General features: G+C 42.6%; 2 protein-coding genes across 3 annotated transcripts in view; both read left to right on the plus strand.

The window, feature by feature from the left end:
* The window catches only part of LNPEP (leucyl and cystinyl aminopeptidase), a 55,703-nt gene extending 51,850 nt beyond the window's left edge, over positions 1-3,853 (plus strand). For both annotated transcript variants that reach the window (XM_015615104.3, XM_015615103.3), the window contains 4 exons: positions 11-172; positions 995-1,135; positions 2,121-2,202; positions 3,200-3,853. In XM_015615104.3, coding sequence (XP_015470590.1) covers positions 11-172; positions 995-1,135; positions 2,121-2,202; positions 3,200-3,331 — 517 coding nt within the window. In that variant the 3' untranslated portion in view covers positions 3,332-3,853. The remainder of the gene's footprint in view (positions 1-10; positions 173-994; positions 1,136-2,120; positions 2,203-3,199) is intronic.
* A 142-nt stretch (positions 3,854-3,995) lies between these two features.
* Positions 3,996-13,404, plus strand: LOC107215800 (acrosin-like). The gene is made up of 6 exons (XM_015652162.2): positions 3,996-4,151; positions 9,805-9,888; positions 10,194-10,406; positions 10,694-10,959; positions 11,244-11,380; positions 11,770-13,404. The coding sequence occupies exons 2-6, from the start codon at positions 9,827-9,829 to the stop codon at positions 12,070-12,072; spliced, it is 981 nt and encodes a 326-aa protein (XP_015507648.1). The 5' UTR covers positions 3,996-4,151; positions 9,805-9,826; the 3' UTR covers positions 12,073-13,404.
* Positions 13,405-13,435: the final 31 nt, after the last annotated feature.

The raw sequence follows: 13,435 nt of genomic DNA on the forward strand, positions 1-13,435 counted from the left end.
TTCCCTGTAGTCTGCCTAGTGATGTTATGAAAGCCATATTTGCAGTTGGAGCCAAGTCTAATGATGGCTGGGAATTCCTCCTGAAGATGTACTTCTCTTCAGTTTCTGAAGCAGAGAAAAGCAAAATGATTGAAGCCTTGGCCAGCACAGAGGATGCCAGAAAGCTGATCTGGTATGAAGGAGCAAAAAAGTTGTATGCTGTGTAAATTACAAGTGATAAAATGTTCTTGGAAAAGTGCATTGCCTTTTTTCAATTGTTGAAAAAATTTCTGATTGCTAAAGAAAATCCATGCAGATGTTTTGCACAGGCTTCCATACACAGAAAGAACCTGAGATTTTTCACTTAAAAATTACGTAACAGAGCAGCACAAAAAAACAAATTCTGAGTATGCATAAAGAGAAAAGAATTGAATGTAAAGGCTTTGCACTACTGGTAACACAAAATTTCAGATTTTGCAGTGCAGGTAACAAAACTGCAAGCTGTTCTGTAGAACCCTAGAAGATTGATATGTCTTTATAATTAAAATAATAACTAGTTGAGGTATATTTTTGTTTGCTATTTTTCCTCTTCTTTTTTTCCATTTCTTTCTTTGGGTGAAAATTTGACTTTACATTATATTCCTCTCTGTAGACTAAATCTTAATACTGCATGGAGAGCACAAACTGCTAATTTAGACTTCAGCTTACCTCTCTTACCTCTTTGATGTATTTTTTTTCTTTTACAAGTTACTAGAATTTAGTTCATCTTTTCCAACACCAGTGAAAATTCAGGTACTTGGATTAAAGCTAGGATCACTCTGTTTTCTGGAAATTAAAGCTAAGTAAATGCAGTTGTTGTGGTAAAATGTAACATTAATTTCTTCCAGATGCCAGAAGCTGCTTGCTTGATGTATTATATCATCTTTTCCATCTAATTGAGGACTTTCAGGAAACCCATGTGGACATATGAGTAGATGTTTTTCTCCTGTTTCTTTGCGTATGCTTTGTCTCCTAGGCTAATGCAGAACAGTCTTGAAGGAGAAATCATCAGGTCACAGGAGCTTTCACATATCATAGCAACTGTTAGCCAGAGTTTGCCTGGATATTTGCTGGCCTGGGACTTCGTCAAAGAGAACTGGGAAAAACTTACACAAAAGTAAGGCATTTGATGCAGCTGAAACTTCAAACTCACGGTGGCAAAAGCACCTGTTTGTTTCTTTCAAACAAGACAATAAATAGTATCATTCATCTAAGAGGATTTATATAAAAATTCTAAATCATATTTTAAAATCAGAGTTTACAAATATAACTTGCTACATAAAATTTGAAGTCTCAACAATTGTACTAGAGCCTCAGAGTAACTCTAAACAATCTTGATCTTAATTTCTCTTGAAAGGTTTCTGTCTCAGATGTTTGGTTCAGTTGCAAGATATTTATGTGGATCAAATGGATCCAAAAGGACATCCAGGGAATTAATTCAGTATTTATTTTTTTCTGAACTGCCACAGCACTCCTAAAACCAAGTAACCAAAATAATCCACTTGCTTCAGAAATACATTGTCTTTCACTGGCCTTGAAGGGTACCCAGCAGGAAAGCTGGCCCTGCAAGTCCTCAAAAAGCCAACAATACTAGAAACCTCTGTTTCTAAATTCCAGCTTTGATTTTTAAGTTTCATGCTGCTAAAATTGTTTCTCCTCTGTGAAAACTTCTGCTCTAGCAAGCTCTTTGTAACCAATATTAGAGAGTTACCTCACTTGGAAGAAATCCTGGTAGCAAGTTCAGTTCTGGTAGAACTTCAGAGCACATACAGTACCACAAATACAGATCTTGATATTCACTGTGTGGTGTCCTCAGTTCTTTACTATTTGTTCTGTGATAGAAGTTGGAAAATTTTCCATGGCTTTTGCTCTAACATTACATTTTTAGAGGGAATAAGGAGCTAGAAGCTTGGATTTCTAAGACCATGTATTTCTTTTGAAAAATAAGGTATGTAATTGTAATGTAAGGTATTAAATTTAAGTGCTTTTAATATTTTCCAACTACTAAATAAAAAAGTAGAAACAGTAGAAAAGAATGCATACATATACCAAAACTGCATCTTAAAATGTCTCCTAGCTGAAAATATTTGTTTGTCTTTCAGGTTTCACCTAGGCTCATATACCATCCAGAATATCATTAGCTGGTCAACTTCTCAGTTTGCAACAAAGGCACATCTACTTGAGGTTGGTGGCTCAATCTGCTAGAAAGGGGTATTTTCTAGTGCCAGTTCTGTTTTCTTTTAGTTGAAGGATGAATGAAGCACATGTTCACATGTTATTTATATTCTTGACACCCTGGTGCAAGTATTTGTTTCAGTTGCTTTCCCTGTTTCACACATGGCAAATATATGCATAGACATTGGGGGATTATATACTGAGTCTGTAACAGGGTTGCATTACAGAGTTGAACCCAGTTATTGGTTTTTACTGTTGTGTTTTCCTGTGCACTGGAATGCACCCTGTTCCTGCACCCTGTCTCACAAAATAATGATTTGAACTACATGTAATTTTGGTCTAGATTTTTTAAACAAGCTATGCTTTCTGTATTTCTGTAATGTGTTACTGTGCCATAAAAATTGCTTTATGCCTGTTTTTTCTGTCAACAATCCCAAAGAGTTATTGTGGAAGTTGAGTATCTGCCAACAGTTTAATAGCTTTTAGAAAGCTCAGTTGTTTTCCCTAAAAAGACCTTGAAGTTATTGTATCAAGAATCATTTACAGTTTAGTCTAGTGTTTTCATTCAGATAATTTGGTAGAGATAGGTGTTAATGGTTTGATCTATAAAAATTTAAGTGTTAGCATTGACAGTTACAATGATGATTGGGTGTGGAAGCTGTTCCAGAATGCTGAACAGGGTTGCTTGCAACGACCAATTCTTTCTCACAGAATGGGACTACTCTGTGTACTCTCTGTTAGCCTTGTGATAGGGTAAATGAGTATCTGTTTATTGGCAAAATTATATATTGAAACCAAATGAGTTATTGCTGCTGTATCCATGAAAAGTGCTTTCCTTGCATTTTGGGAACTCCTTTGAGGGGTTTGCTTACTGCAGAGACACAAACAATTATCAAAAATGGATTTCCTGCAACACGTGTATATCCTTTGCTGCTGAACCTATTTGTTTGGCTGGTGTTAATTTTAATTACAGTTTTCTTTTTCCTTCTTTATTCTTGCTATGCAGGTCAAGTCATTTTTTGAGTCAAAATCAGAGGAGAGTTCTCAACTGCGTTATGTAAAAGAGGCAATTGACACAATTCAGCTCAATATCCAGTGGATGGAGAGAAACTTGGCAAAGCTGCAAGAACTGCTGTAGTGCATATGATACTGTGCTGTGTCAGCCATTTAGCAGCTCTGTGAGCAGTTACTGTGTTTCATTTGCAAAAGCCAGGGTGAAACCAGGCATCATGGCAACATTGCACTATTAAGGAATCTAGATTGCTCAGGGCATGTCTCAGATAAATTTTTATTTTCCTTTAAGCATTTTGAGCAATATATAAGTATTTACCCTGAAACTTTTCATCTATAGACCAAACATCTGCACAAATGATTAAATATAATTTTATATGTGAAACTTAGACCCTTCCTTCAGAGTTGTATTAGAATTTCTTGGCAGTGGGTTAATGCTGACAGGTAAGAAAGAAAGAATTACCATGAACTGTTACTTCTTTGCTGACTGCTCACTGAGCAGTAGATTTTTTTCTTAATGCAATACTGTATGTGGTTTCCACATTTGTAGATACAGAAGCTGTTGTGAAACAGAATTATATTTCGGATATGTAAGTAGTGGTGAATGTTATAAAGTTCAAGAGGTGAAATAAATACAATTACAATTCCATTTAAGTTTGGATTTTTTATTTTCATAGTGCTCTTTAGGAATTACACATAAAAAAAATAAATCCTATGCTAATAATGTGCAATTTGATATATAGAAGCAGCTGGATGGTAGTGTGGAAAAGAAGAAAGAGCATCAAAAACAAGCATTTTTGGGATGTTTCCAGAAACAGTGGTGTGACTTTGGAACTTCTACTTTGAATTTATTAGAAAATTTTGAGAATCTCATCACTTATCATCAAACTTTAACTGATTTTGCTGTATTGGTCTCTGAACAACTGCACAAAATAGTATTTTTTCAGGTGAGTTCATTTGTTAGGCTGATATTGATTTGTGCCCTTTTGACTACTGACTGTCAATTTCACCACTTGTTGCAGAGGGTTTGTAGTTGACAGATTAGTTGTTCACTTCATTTTTGTAAACTTCTGGTCGTTCATTGCCTGGTAACTTGTAAATCACTGTGTAATTAGTCATCATTACTCACTCTTCATGGCATTAGTTTTAAGAAAGCTTCTAATTTAGATTTTAATGATTTTACTTTCTACTACTGTAAAAATATCTTGTGAGACAAATCCTCAAAGTCTTTTGAAGAATATGAGCTAAAACCCTAATGTGCAACACTATAAAGATGAAATACGTGCAGTGCTGTCTATGTCTTTCATAAGTGGTGTGAAAAAAGCCATTTGGGAGGTATTATATATATATATATATATATATATATATATATACATACACAATATATTCAAGAGTAAACATCCTTTTTTTATCTTTTCATTTCACTTCCAATATATCTTTTGTGGATTCATACAAGCAGATTTACAACTGTTGTTAAATTATGGAATAAGAATTGCAATTCAGTATATTCTTGGAGTTTTTATACTGTCACATGTTGCTACTTTGATTCCTCCTTTATTTTAAATCTTTGAAATTCTACAGAAATACTATTTCCATCTTTGACTATTTCTCTGTGTGTGTATATGTATGTGTTTGTATGTGTGTGTATATATACATATATATGTGCCAACTTTTTCTTCCTAGTCACTTCTTAAATTAAATGAGAAGTCAGTTGAAAACTTCTACTTTTCTATCCCAGCTGTCCCCTCACATGCATTTTATTTTATCCCTGACCACAGTATTGAGTCTTAAAAAAATTAAAATCAAAACTGTGGAAGAGGATCCCATTTTCTGTTCTGGAATTTTGTAAAATATGCTATTCTATTAAAATGCTTTAGTAACAACTATGAAGCAATAACATGGAGCTGAGTTTTAGACAGGAAAGTGTACCAAGAAAGTTGGGGAGGTTTTTTCATTTTACCATTTGTCTTATACTTCTGTTATGTCAGTAGTAGAGGTCTTACAGAGAAACGATTTTAAGGGAGAGTCTCCTGCTCTATTAGTAAATTGTACTGCAGTCAATTCCTCCTTCCATGAGAAATGCTTAAAATAATTCTCTTTTTTCTGAGTGTATTGGGAATTGATGAAGTCTGAAATGGCTAACACCCAGTGCAAGGCAGACAGCTCATGGCAAGGCTCATGTTGAACATGTGCTTAGAGCCAGGGTGAGGGTCAGGAAAATGGTGAGGTGTCAGTGAAAGACAAAGAGTAGAAACACAGTGTTAGGAGGGCTTGGAAAAACCCCCAAGGGAAGGTGAAGACTGCCACTCCACCCTGAGAGCCAGAAAGACTTGGATGTCCCATTAGCTGGATGCTGGTTAGGGCTACTGTGAGTATGGCTAGCTAGTACAGCTAGTTAAGCATGGCCATAGATGCAGGACAAAAACTTGAACCATTCAAGCTAACCCAGGTAATGCAGGATCATGGAATTCTTTGTATAACTGTGTACTTACTATGTGAGACTACCAACTGTGGGACATCAGGTATTAGGGGCTGTACAAAATGCAGACTAATAGGCTGAAATGCAGTAAGTAAATGTTTCCTTGGATGCCTTAGGAATTGACTTAATGAAGCAGCCTTAGCCATGCTAGAGGGATGACTACAGAATTTTATAATACAGCAGGACTTCTGAAAAAGGGGTGTGTCATTGGGGCAGGGTTGATTTGGAAGTGAAGGGCCATGTGACAAACCAAGCTTGGCCACGCCCAGAGTGATGTGGCTCCCAAATTACCTTCAGTGTCTTTGATGCTATTGGCACAGTTGTCCATTAAAAGATGGCAGCATCTTTTAATTGGTCGCGCATCTCCCCAGCTCAGAGGCTGTGCAAGGACAGAGTGGCCACATAGGGCTTGATCCTGCACTTCATACTGTCTTTCACCTCCTCTTCAGCTCCATATCTCCATTTCTAAAGCTCTAGGGTGGTAAGTGAGAAGGCTGCTCACATCAGCACTTGCAGCTGCAGAAAGTGTTCTTCCTGCAGAGAGCAGAAAGCAGAGCCCAAGGGTACTGTCAGTGTGGGCACTTCTCTCCCATCGTAGCCAGCAGCAGGGATTTACCTTGCCATTTCTTTCCACTCAGCATCTTCTGCCTCTTTCATACAGATCCCACCCAGCTCAGAGAGCAAGTCATGAGGGATGTGGTGCTCATCCAACTTGGTCCTGAGGATGAACTGTAGCCACTGGGATGGGGTGTCTGGGATAGAAGACAAAATTCCATCCTATTACTGTAGCTATCATGCTCACATTCAGAGGGGGCATCAGATGCACACCGGTTCAGCCATTATTACTGGGCTAGGCGCTTTCCACTAGGTTTGCGCAGGCCTGCCCAGAGCCATGGAGGAGAAACATCTATTTCACCTCTGCATAAGGACAGACTGCTTTCTTCCCCAACACTTCCATTTTTAAAGCCAGGATCCCTCTAAGGAAGATGTGTTTAGCTAAATTATGCACTTAAACTGCCTTAAAAAAAGAAAAAGTCTGGAAAAAGGTCATCATGCTAAACAATGCCACTTTCCCTCAGAAGCACTAGCCCCATGGGACCTGCCTGTAGAAGACCTCAGTAGTAGTGCAGTAGTAGTGCATCAAGGAGATTAGTGAGTGATGTGGATTGTTACATAATAGTCCTGGTCTTTGGGAGCAAAGTTCTCTTCTTTCTCATGCTTCCAACTATCGGGTTCATGATGCCAGTGGCTGTGCCTGACCACTGGTATCTGCACACCCTTGCACCAGACTCAGGTTCTGCAGAAAAGTGGCATTTGCTCTTGATATTGGGGAGCCAGCTGATGCAGAAACCACAATTAAATTAGTGCATCCATCTCAGTTGGAAATACCAACTTCTCTTGATTTCATTTTCACTGTATCCCTCAATGGTGCAGACCTGTCCTTTCTTCCAAATCCATTTTGCTCCAGCTTTGCAGTAAGTGCTGGCTACAAGTGTTCCTGAAATTATGAAGCCTCTTCTCAAACTTCAGTTTTGTCTGGACAACTCAGATTTGTTCATGAAGCAGCAGGGTTTTTTAAAATCTTTTCATGGTACAATGTGATAAGATCAAATCAGCCCTGTGATAATGAACTCAAAAACAAAAAAAATCAGAGACCAATGTTTGCAGCCATCACATCATTCTGACTGCTCCCAAGTTAGGAGCAGCCTCTGTGAGAAATTGAACTATGAATTGTCCAGCCCTGTGGTGAAGGCTCACATCAGAGCCTCTGGGGAGGCTTTCCCCCTTAGTTTAAAAGCTGTAAACTTTTTAAAAGCATGTGTAAATACCTGACTATTTGTGTAGTATCGCAGCACATTCTGCTGTGCATGCTGTAACACTGTGCAACAGGCGTAGGGACTTTGTGCAATGGACAAACCCACAAGAGTGGTGGCCCATCTACCAAGATCGCAGCAGAGACTCCCAACTTCTCGTACTGAATATTGAAGGCATTGCTCATCATTCCCTGGGTACTTGCTGCCGCCTTCATCTGTACAGGAGGCTGGGTGTGTACAGCTCTCTGATGTCCTCCTAGGCATCACCCACCCCTGCATCCATGCAAGTCTATAACCATACATGGCTTCTCCTCCAGGCACAGTTCTGAAAACACAGGCTTGTCGTTTTTTCCATACCCATATTAAATAGTCCATGATATCACTTACATTGTATGCAGTGGGAATCTGAAAGTAGTTATTACAGAGGGAGAGGCTGAGAGTTTCAAACGAAAAAGAAACTTCCTGCCCTGTTCCTGCACTTCCTAATGGGGAAAATAAAAGGTGAGTGGAGGGAAGGGGGGAATTTCCAAACTGGGGGAAATACCAAACTGAAGCAAAACCAAAAACCTGCAGTTTTGACCACAGCAACTTTCAGTGTCCAGAGGTGACACCTACAGGCCTCCTTAGATCATACCTGGCCATGGGACATGGCCATCAAAAAAAAGGCCCTCAAGAACCTGCAAGGATGGAACTTCAGCCACACGAGGTTCAGGCTTCCCTTGGTGTAAACACACATTCCAGGGAAAACCTTTATCCTGTTTTTATTCTCTTTTTTGTCTTTTTTTCTCTTCTCCTTTTTTTTTTTTTTCTCTTTTTCTCTCTCTCTCTCTTTTTTTTTTTTTTNTTTTTCTCTCTCTCTCTCTTTTTTTTTTTTTTACCATTTTTTTTCCTCTCTTTTTTTCCCTCTTTTTTTCCCTTTGCAAAAGCCAAAGGCCTAGAGCTCATGCCTACTTCACCCAAAATACCACTGCTGGCACTGCATGAAGAGCATTTCTGCCTTAAGAGCCAAAGAACTACAGCAATAAATGGAAATAAATATTTCTGTTTCTCTTTTCCCCTGTAACCAAGTCAGGAGAAGGGGAAGAAGTTCTGGAAGAGCCAAATTTACTGAGCTGAGAGAAAAACCAGCCACATCTCACACTCAAGTCCAACTGCAGCTTGAAGGCAGGCAGCCTGGAGCCTAAGGCATGCTAGGCAGTTCAGGCTGCATGGACTACAGCCCTTTCCTTCTGGGGCAATGCCTGCTGATCCAAAAGCATCCTCAGTGCCAAAGGCCCACTGTGTCCAGCCCACACTCCTCTTCCACATGTGCGCAGTGGCCAATGGTGATTTAGTTGCAGTAGAAATAAAGTGGCCTGTTTTCACAGATAACCATGTATGCAGTCCCAGTCATTCTCCCGTGTGAGGCAAGACCTCCGTGAGCTGGGACCTTCAAAATGCAGCTGTGGGCCGGCAGGTCAGGCACCAAGGGAAAGGGTCCCTCCAAAGGGCCAGAACTGTGCCAACTCAGAGAGGAGGGCAAGGGTGCAGTGGAATAAAGGAACATGGATCCTAGGGGTTTCCAGGTCTCGGGAACAGCAGCTGGAAATGCAGTGTCTTAGGTGGCTGACATATGATCCTTCTGTGTGTGTGCTGTACAGCACACCAGGGAACTTGAAATTGGAGTCTGGATATCTGGGCAGGAACCTTCCATCTCCTTGGTCTTCCTTAAACTTCATCAAAGGAAAGCTAAGGAAAATGGAATTTGGTCATCAAAGAGAGGAACTCGTTGGCAGTAACTGAAATGGCAGTCCAATGCACAACCTCTGCTGTACCTCTCAAAAAGGGGTAGGCTATTTGGCAGTCCAATGGAAGCAACTAAATAAACAGGCTCAACTGTAAAGGGGGTCAAGCTTCTTGAAGGAGAATGACTTTTAACTAGAGTTCTTCATACTTAGTTTCTAAACACCAGAAGAGCTTAGGCCTTGAGATGGTTATACTTGTTTAGTTGATTTTTCTATCTCAAGCAAAGCTAATGAAAACAATGTCACAAATTGGTTTTAAAAATCAGAATGTGTTTTGCTTTTAATTGTTGTTGCTGCAAATTCTGTAGGTATTTTGGGTGGTGTGTAGGTGTTTTGGTTTCTGTGGTTCTGTGCCTTTAAGTTGCCCTTCCCCCTTACCTCCAGAGCCCAGCACCATATCCAGAAGATGGAACCAGTCCCTCTGTGACATCAGCCCCAAGGCCAAGGGCACAGCGGCAGTGCACATTCTGTGGGCACTACATTAGCAGCTGCACTGGTGGTGACAAGCTTTCTCTCCTTGCAGCTAACTTGTGTCTCTGGCAGCAATGATTTTGTTGTGCATCCTTATCCTGCTGGCTATGTGCGGGCCTGCATATGGCATCTGTGGGTAAGTAGTCCCAGGCTCTAAGGGGGGCCCAGGCAAATGCTTCCCTGAGGTGCCCACTTGCCACCTGTGGCCATACCAGTTTCCAAAACCCTGGGGGGGAGTCTCGGTTTATCACCAGCACGCAGACTGCTGGCACCACTTGTCTACGGCGCTGGAGCAGAAATGGGCAGGCATATGCATGCTCCAGGCAGTTCCCTGACCCTGCTGACTTTGCAACCAAAGCCTTGGGAGGGAAGCTGGCTGACCTTCATCCTGCATAGCAGCTGAAGCCTTCTCAGAGGACAGTAATGACTTTCTGCTTACAGACAAACCTGTGGGCTCCGGCCCATGGGTACTGCCCTCGGCTCATCACGCGTTGTGGGTGGCACAGATGTCGCACCAGGCTCTGGAGCCTGGGCTGGGATTGCCAGTATCCGTTGCTTCTGGGACCCACCAGTATCTGTGCATGTCTGTGGAGGGACCCTCATCAGCTCAAAGTGGCTCCTGACAGCTGCCCACTGCTTCATCAACATCACAAAGTAAGGAGGACCTGGGCATGGGGATATACCCATACCACCAGTGAGTGCTTTCCTATCCCATTTCCTTTCAGTGTCCAGGACATTGCAGGGCACAGCTGAGAGTGCTCAAGGAGAAGACTGGGCTCATGCCACTGCTTCCTAGCAGCCTCCAGCTTAATGTATTTCGAGCCTACTTTCACTCTCTGCCATGCTTTTACTTCTCTATCTCATAAAGCAGGAGGCAGGGAAGTGCTGGGCTGTAACAGCACATGACATCCTTCTCACCCCTCTCTCCATCTGTCTTCCAGTCCCATCAGCCAGTGGGCCATCGTGCTTGGGGCCACCTCGTTGGGCCAGACAGGCCCTGATGTGGTAGTGCGCCGGATTAAGCGGCTGATCATGCATGAAAATTATGTTCCTCAACTTGCGTATAACGACATCGCCTTGCTGGAATTGGACCGGCCAGTCCCATGCAGCTCCTCCATTCAGACCGCCTGCCTGCCTGGTCCTGGAGTGAAAGTGTCTGAGCTGAAAAACTGTTATGTTGCTGGCTGGGGTGACAGAATTGTAAAATGTGAGTTCCTATAAAGGACCTGTGCCTCGAGGGCAAGCTTGGTACACCAGGGAGAGGTTGCTGGGGCTTCCTGACATCAGAGACCAAAATGAGAGTTGGGCTGTGCAACATATGCCTCTGGAGAGGTGGGTCTGGCTTGCTGCCCAACACCAGACAGCAGTGACACAGCACTCCCAACACCTCTCTAGAGACAGAGCTAAGCCCTAGGGAGGGATTTCAACACAGAGACAGGCCAGGAGAAGGGCAAGGAGCTGTTGGGAGCTCATTCCTTTCTCTGCTCACAGCTTCAGGTAGAGATATCCTGCAGCAGGCCAAGGTGCAAGTCGTGGATAACAAGCTCTGCAACAGTAGTGAGTGGCTGCATGGGTACATCTACGACTTCCACGTGTGTGCTGGGCAGGGCGGCGTTGGTACCTGCCAGGTAGGAGCGCGCTATGAGTCCCCCACACCCCAGCATTTTGGGCAGCCCCATCACACCACCCAAATGCAGCCCAGCACCTGCTTTCCCTGGCTCTCCCAGCCCCAGTTCTGCACTGCTGCTGGAGCTTCCACCCCCTTTCCCATCCATGGATCCTTGCTCAGCGAGGTCCAGACACCAACCCTGAAACATTCAAGCACAGGGGAGACAGAGCCCTACCTTACAGGCCTCCAACCTGCTCCCAAAGGCATCAGGGTTCTGTAGGTTCCAGCACTTGAGCCTTGCTCTGCCAGGAATCCAATTCTGGCAGGAGCTGGGAGAATACAGGAGCCAACTCTTAACTGCCGACAGGGGCATGCCAAAGCACCTTAATCCTCTCTGCTCTGCTTCAGGGTGACAGTGGGGGGCCGCTTGTCTGCCAAGATAAGCATGCTGACTTCTTCTGGCAAATTGGTGTGTCCAGCTGGGGAGTAGGCTGTGCTAGACCTAAACGGCCTGCAGTGTCCAGTGCCACTCAGTACTACTACAACTGGATCCAGACCACGATTGGAACAAGGCCAGCACCAACAGTTACTCCAACCCCCCTGCAGACGCCAGAACCAACAAAACCCTGTCCATTTCCACGTGAAAAGCTGCGGCAATTCTTTAATCTGCTGAAGGAGATCTTGCTGTTCCTAAAGGAAAAAATGTTTTGAACTGCAGAATGGACCAGCTGCAGTTCAGGGTATTGTGGACCACAACCCTTTCCTTCTGCGTTATATTAATTTGAATTTCATTAAACTGAATTAAATTTTAAATTGTAAGGGAAAAAAAAAAAAAAAGAGAAGCCTGTATTTTCTGCTCTGAGAATACTCTGCATCCAAATTCCAGAAATTCCTGCTAGCTTGGTCATTGCCCAGGCAGCCCTAAACTCAGGGATCCCTCCACCCTCATCTAAGAAGAATTTGGCTTCACACACCCTGCTGCACAAATCAATGCCTTCCCTACAGATATACTGATACAGATACATCTACAGCAGAAAAATAGCATCTGGCACCTGAAGTCTGCAACAAGTGCAAGAAACCCAACACTAGGAAAACAAGAGAAAGGGGGGAAAAAAAGGCGCAGATATTGCCCTGACATTAAGAATGTGAAGCCCTTCACTGTCCTCTGTGCCCTAAGGATGATTTTTGTCCTTATCAAATGGTCACTAGGTTTTTTCACTAATGTAGAAACCTAAGCAGTGAAGAGTTAATGCATTGCTATACCCTAAACACCAACAACCATCAGGCAGGCCAGTTATAGTAGGATGTGCCTGGAAAGGGGAGCCGTATGAAGGTAAGGCAGCACCATTCTGGAGCTGAATTTCCTGCTGCAGTCCATGATGACCACACAACATAAAGGACAGCTTAAGTGCAGGAATGGGGTCAAGGAGCAAGCAAGACCAATAGAGTGAGAATCAAGTCCACCAAAAACCCAAAAAGCCCCCCAGCCCATTTTCAGAAAGGTCCAGAATACTGGGCTGCACATGCTCACTTGTATGAAGAGTGAGAAACCTAATCCCTGAACTGGGAAAACTGTTCAAAACTGACTCCCAATCTATACTAATTCTTTTACTAGCTTTAATATAGGTGCAATAATATTGTGTACAGTTTTATGTCATCTATTAGATGACCTGTTTGGTTTATATCACGTAGTAACTAACTGATTAAGACCTTGTTTCAGTTATCTGCTGTCTGCTCAATAAATGACTCATTTTATAAATAGACCTGATCTGCCATCCTTAGAACTTGCAGACCAGAGTGATTTTAGGTGTGGGCCACCTAAATTTAAGCTGTTGTCAAAAATCTGAGTTTAAGACAGGGCTTGCCTGAAGCTACCACTTGATCTGTGACAATGGGGAGGTCATGGTCCAGATGCTGCAGCCTCTCCTGGAGGAATATACAGAACAGCTGGTTGCTGCCACTGTCAATTTCATTGTGGGCCAATGCAGTGAGGAGGCCCAGAGGCTGCTGCTCTCCCATGCTGCTGGGAAGGAGGACAACAGCCCTGAGGCCAGTTCCCACTCCACCAGCTCCA

This window comes from Parus major, chromosome Z, assembly GCF_001522545.3.
Source record: "Parus major isolate Abel chromosome Z, Parus_major1.1, whole genome shotgun sequence".
In the NCBI taxonomy this organism is placed as follows: domain Eukaryota; kingdom Metazoa; phylum Chordata; class Aves; order Passeriformes; family Paridae; genus Parus; species Parus major.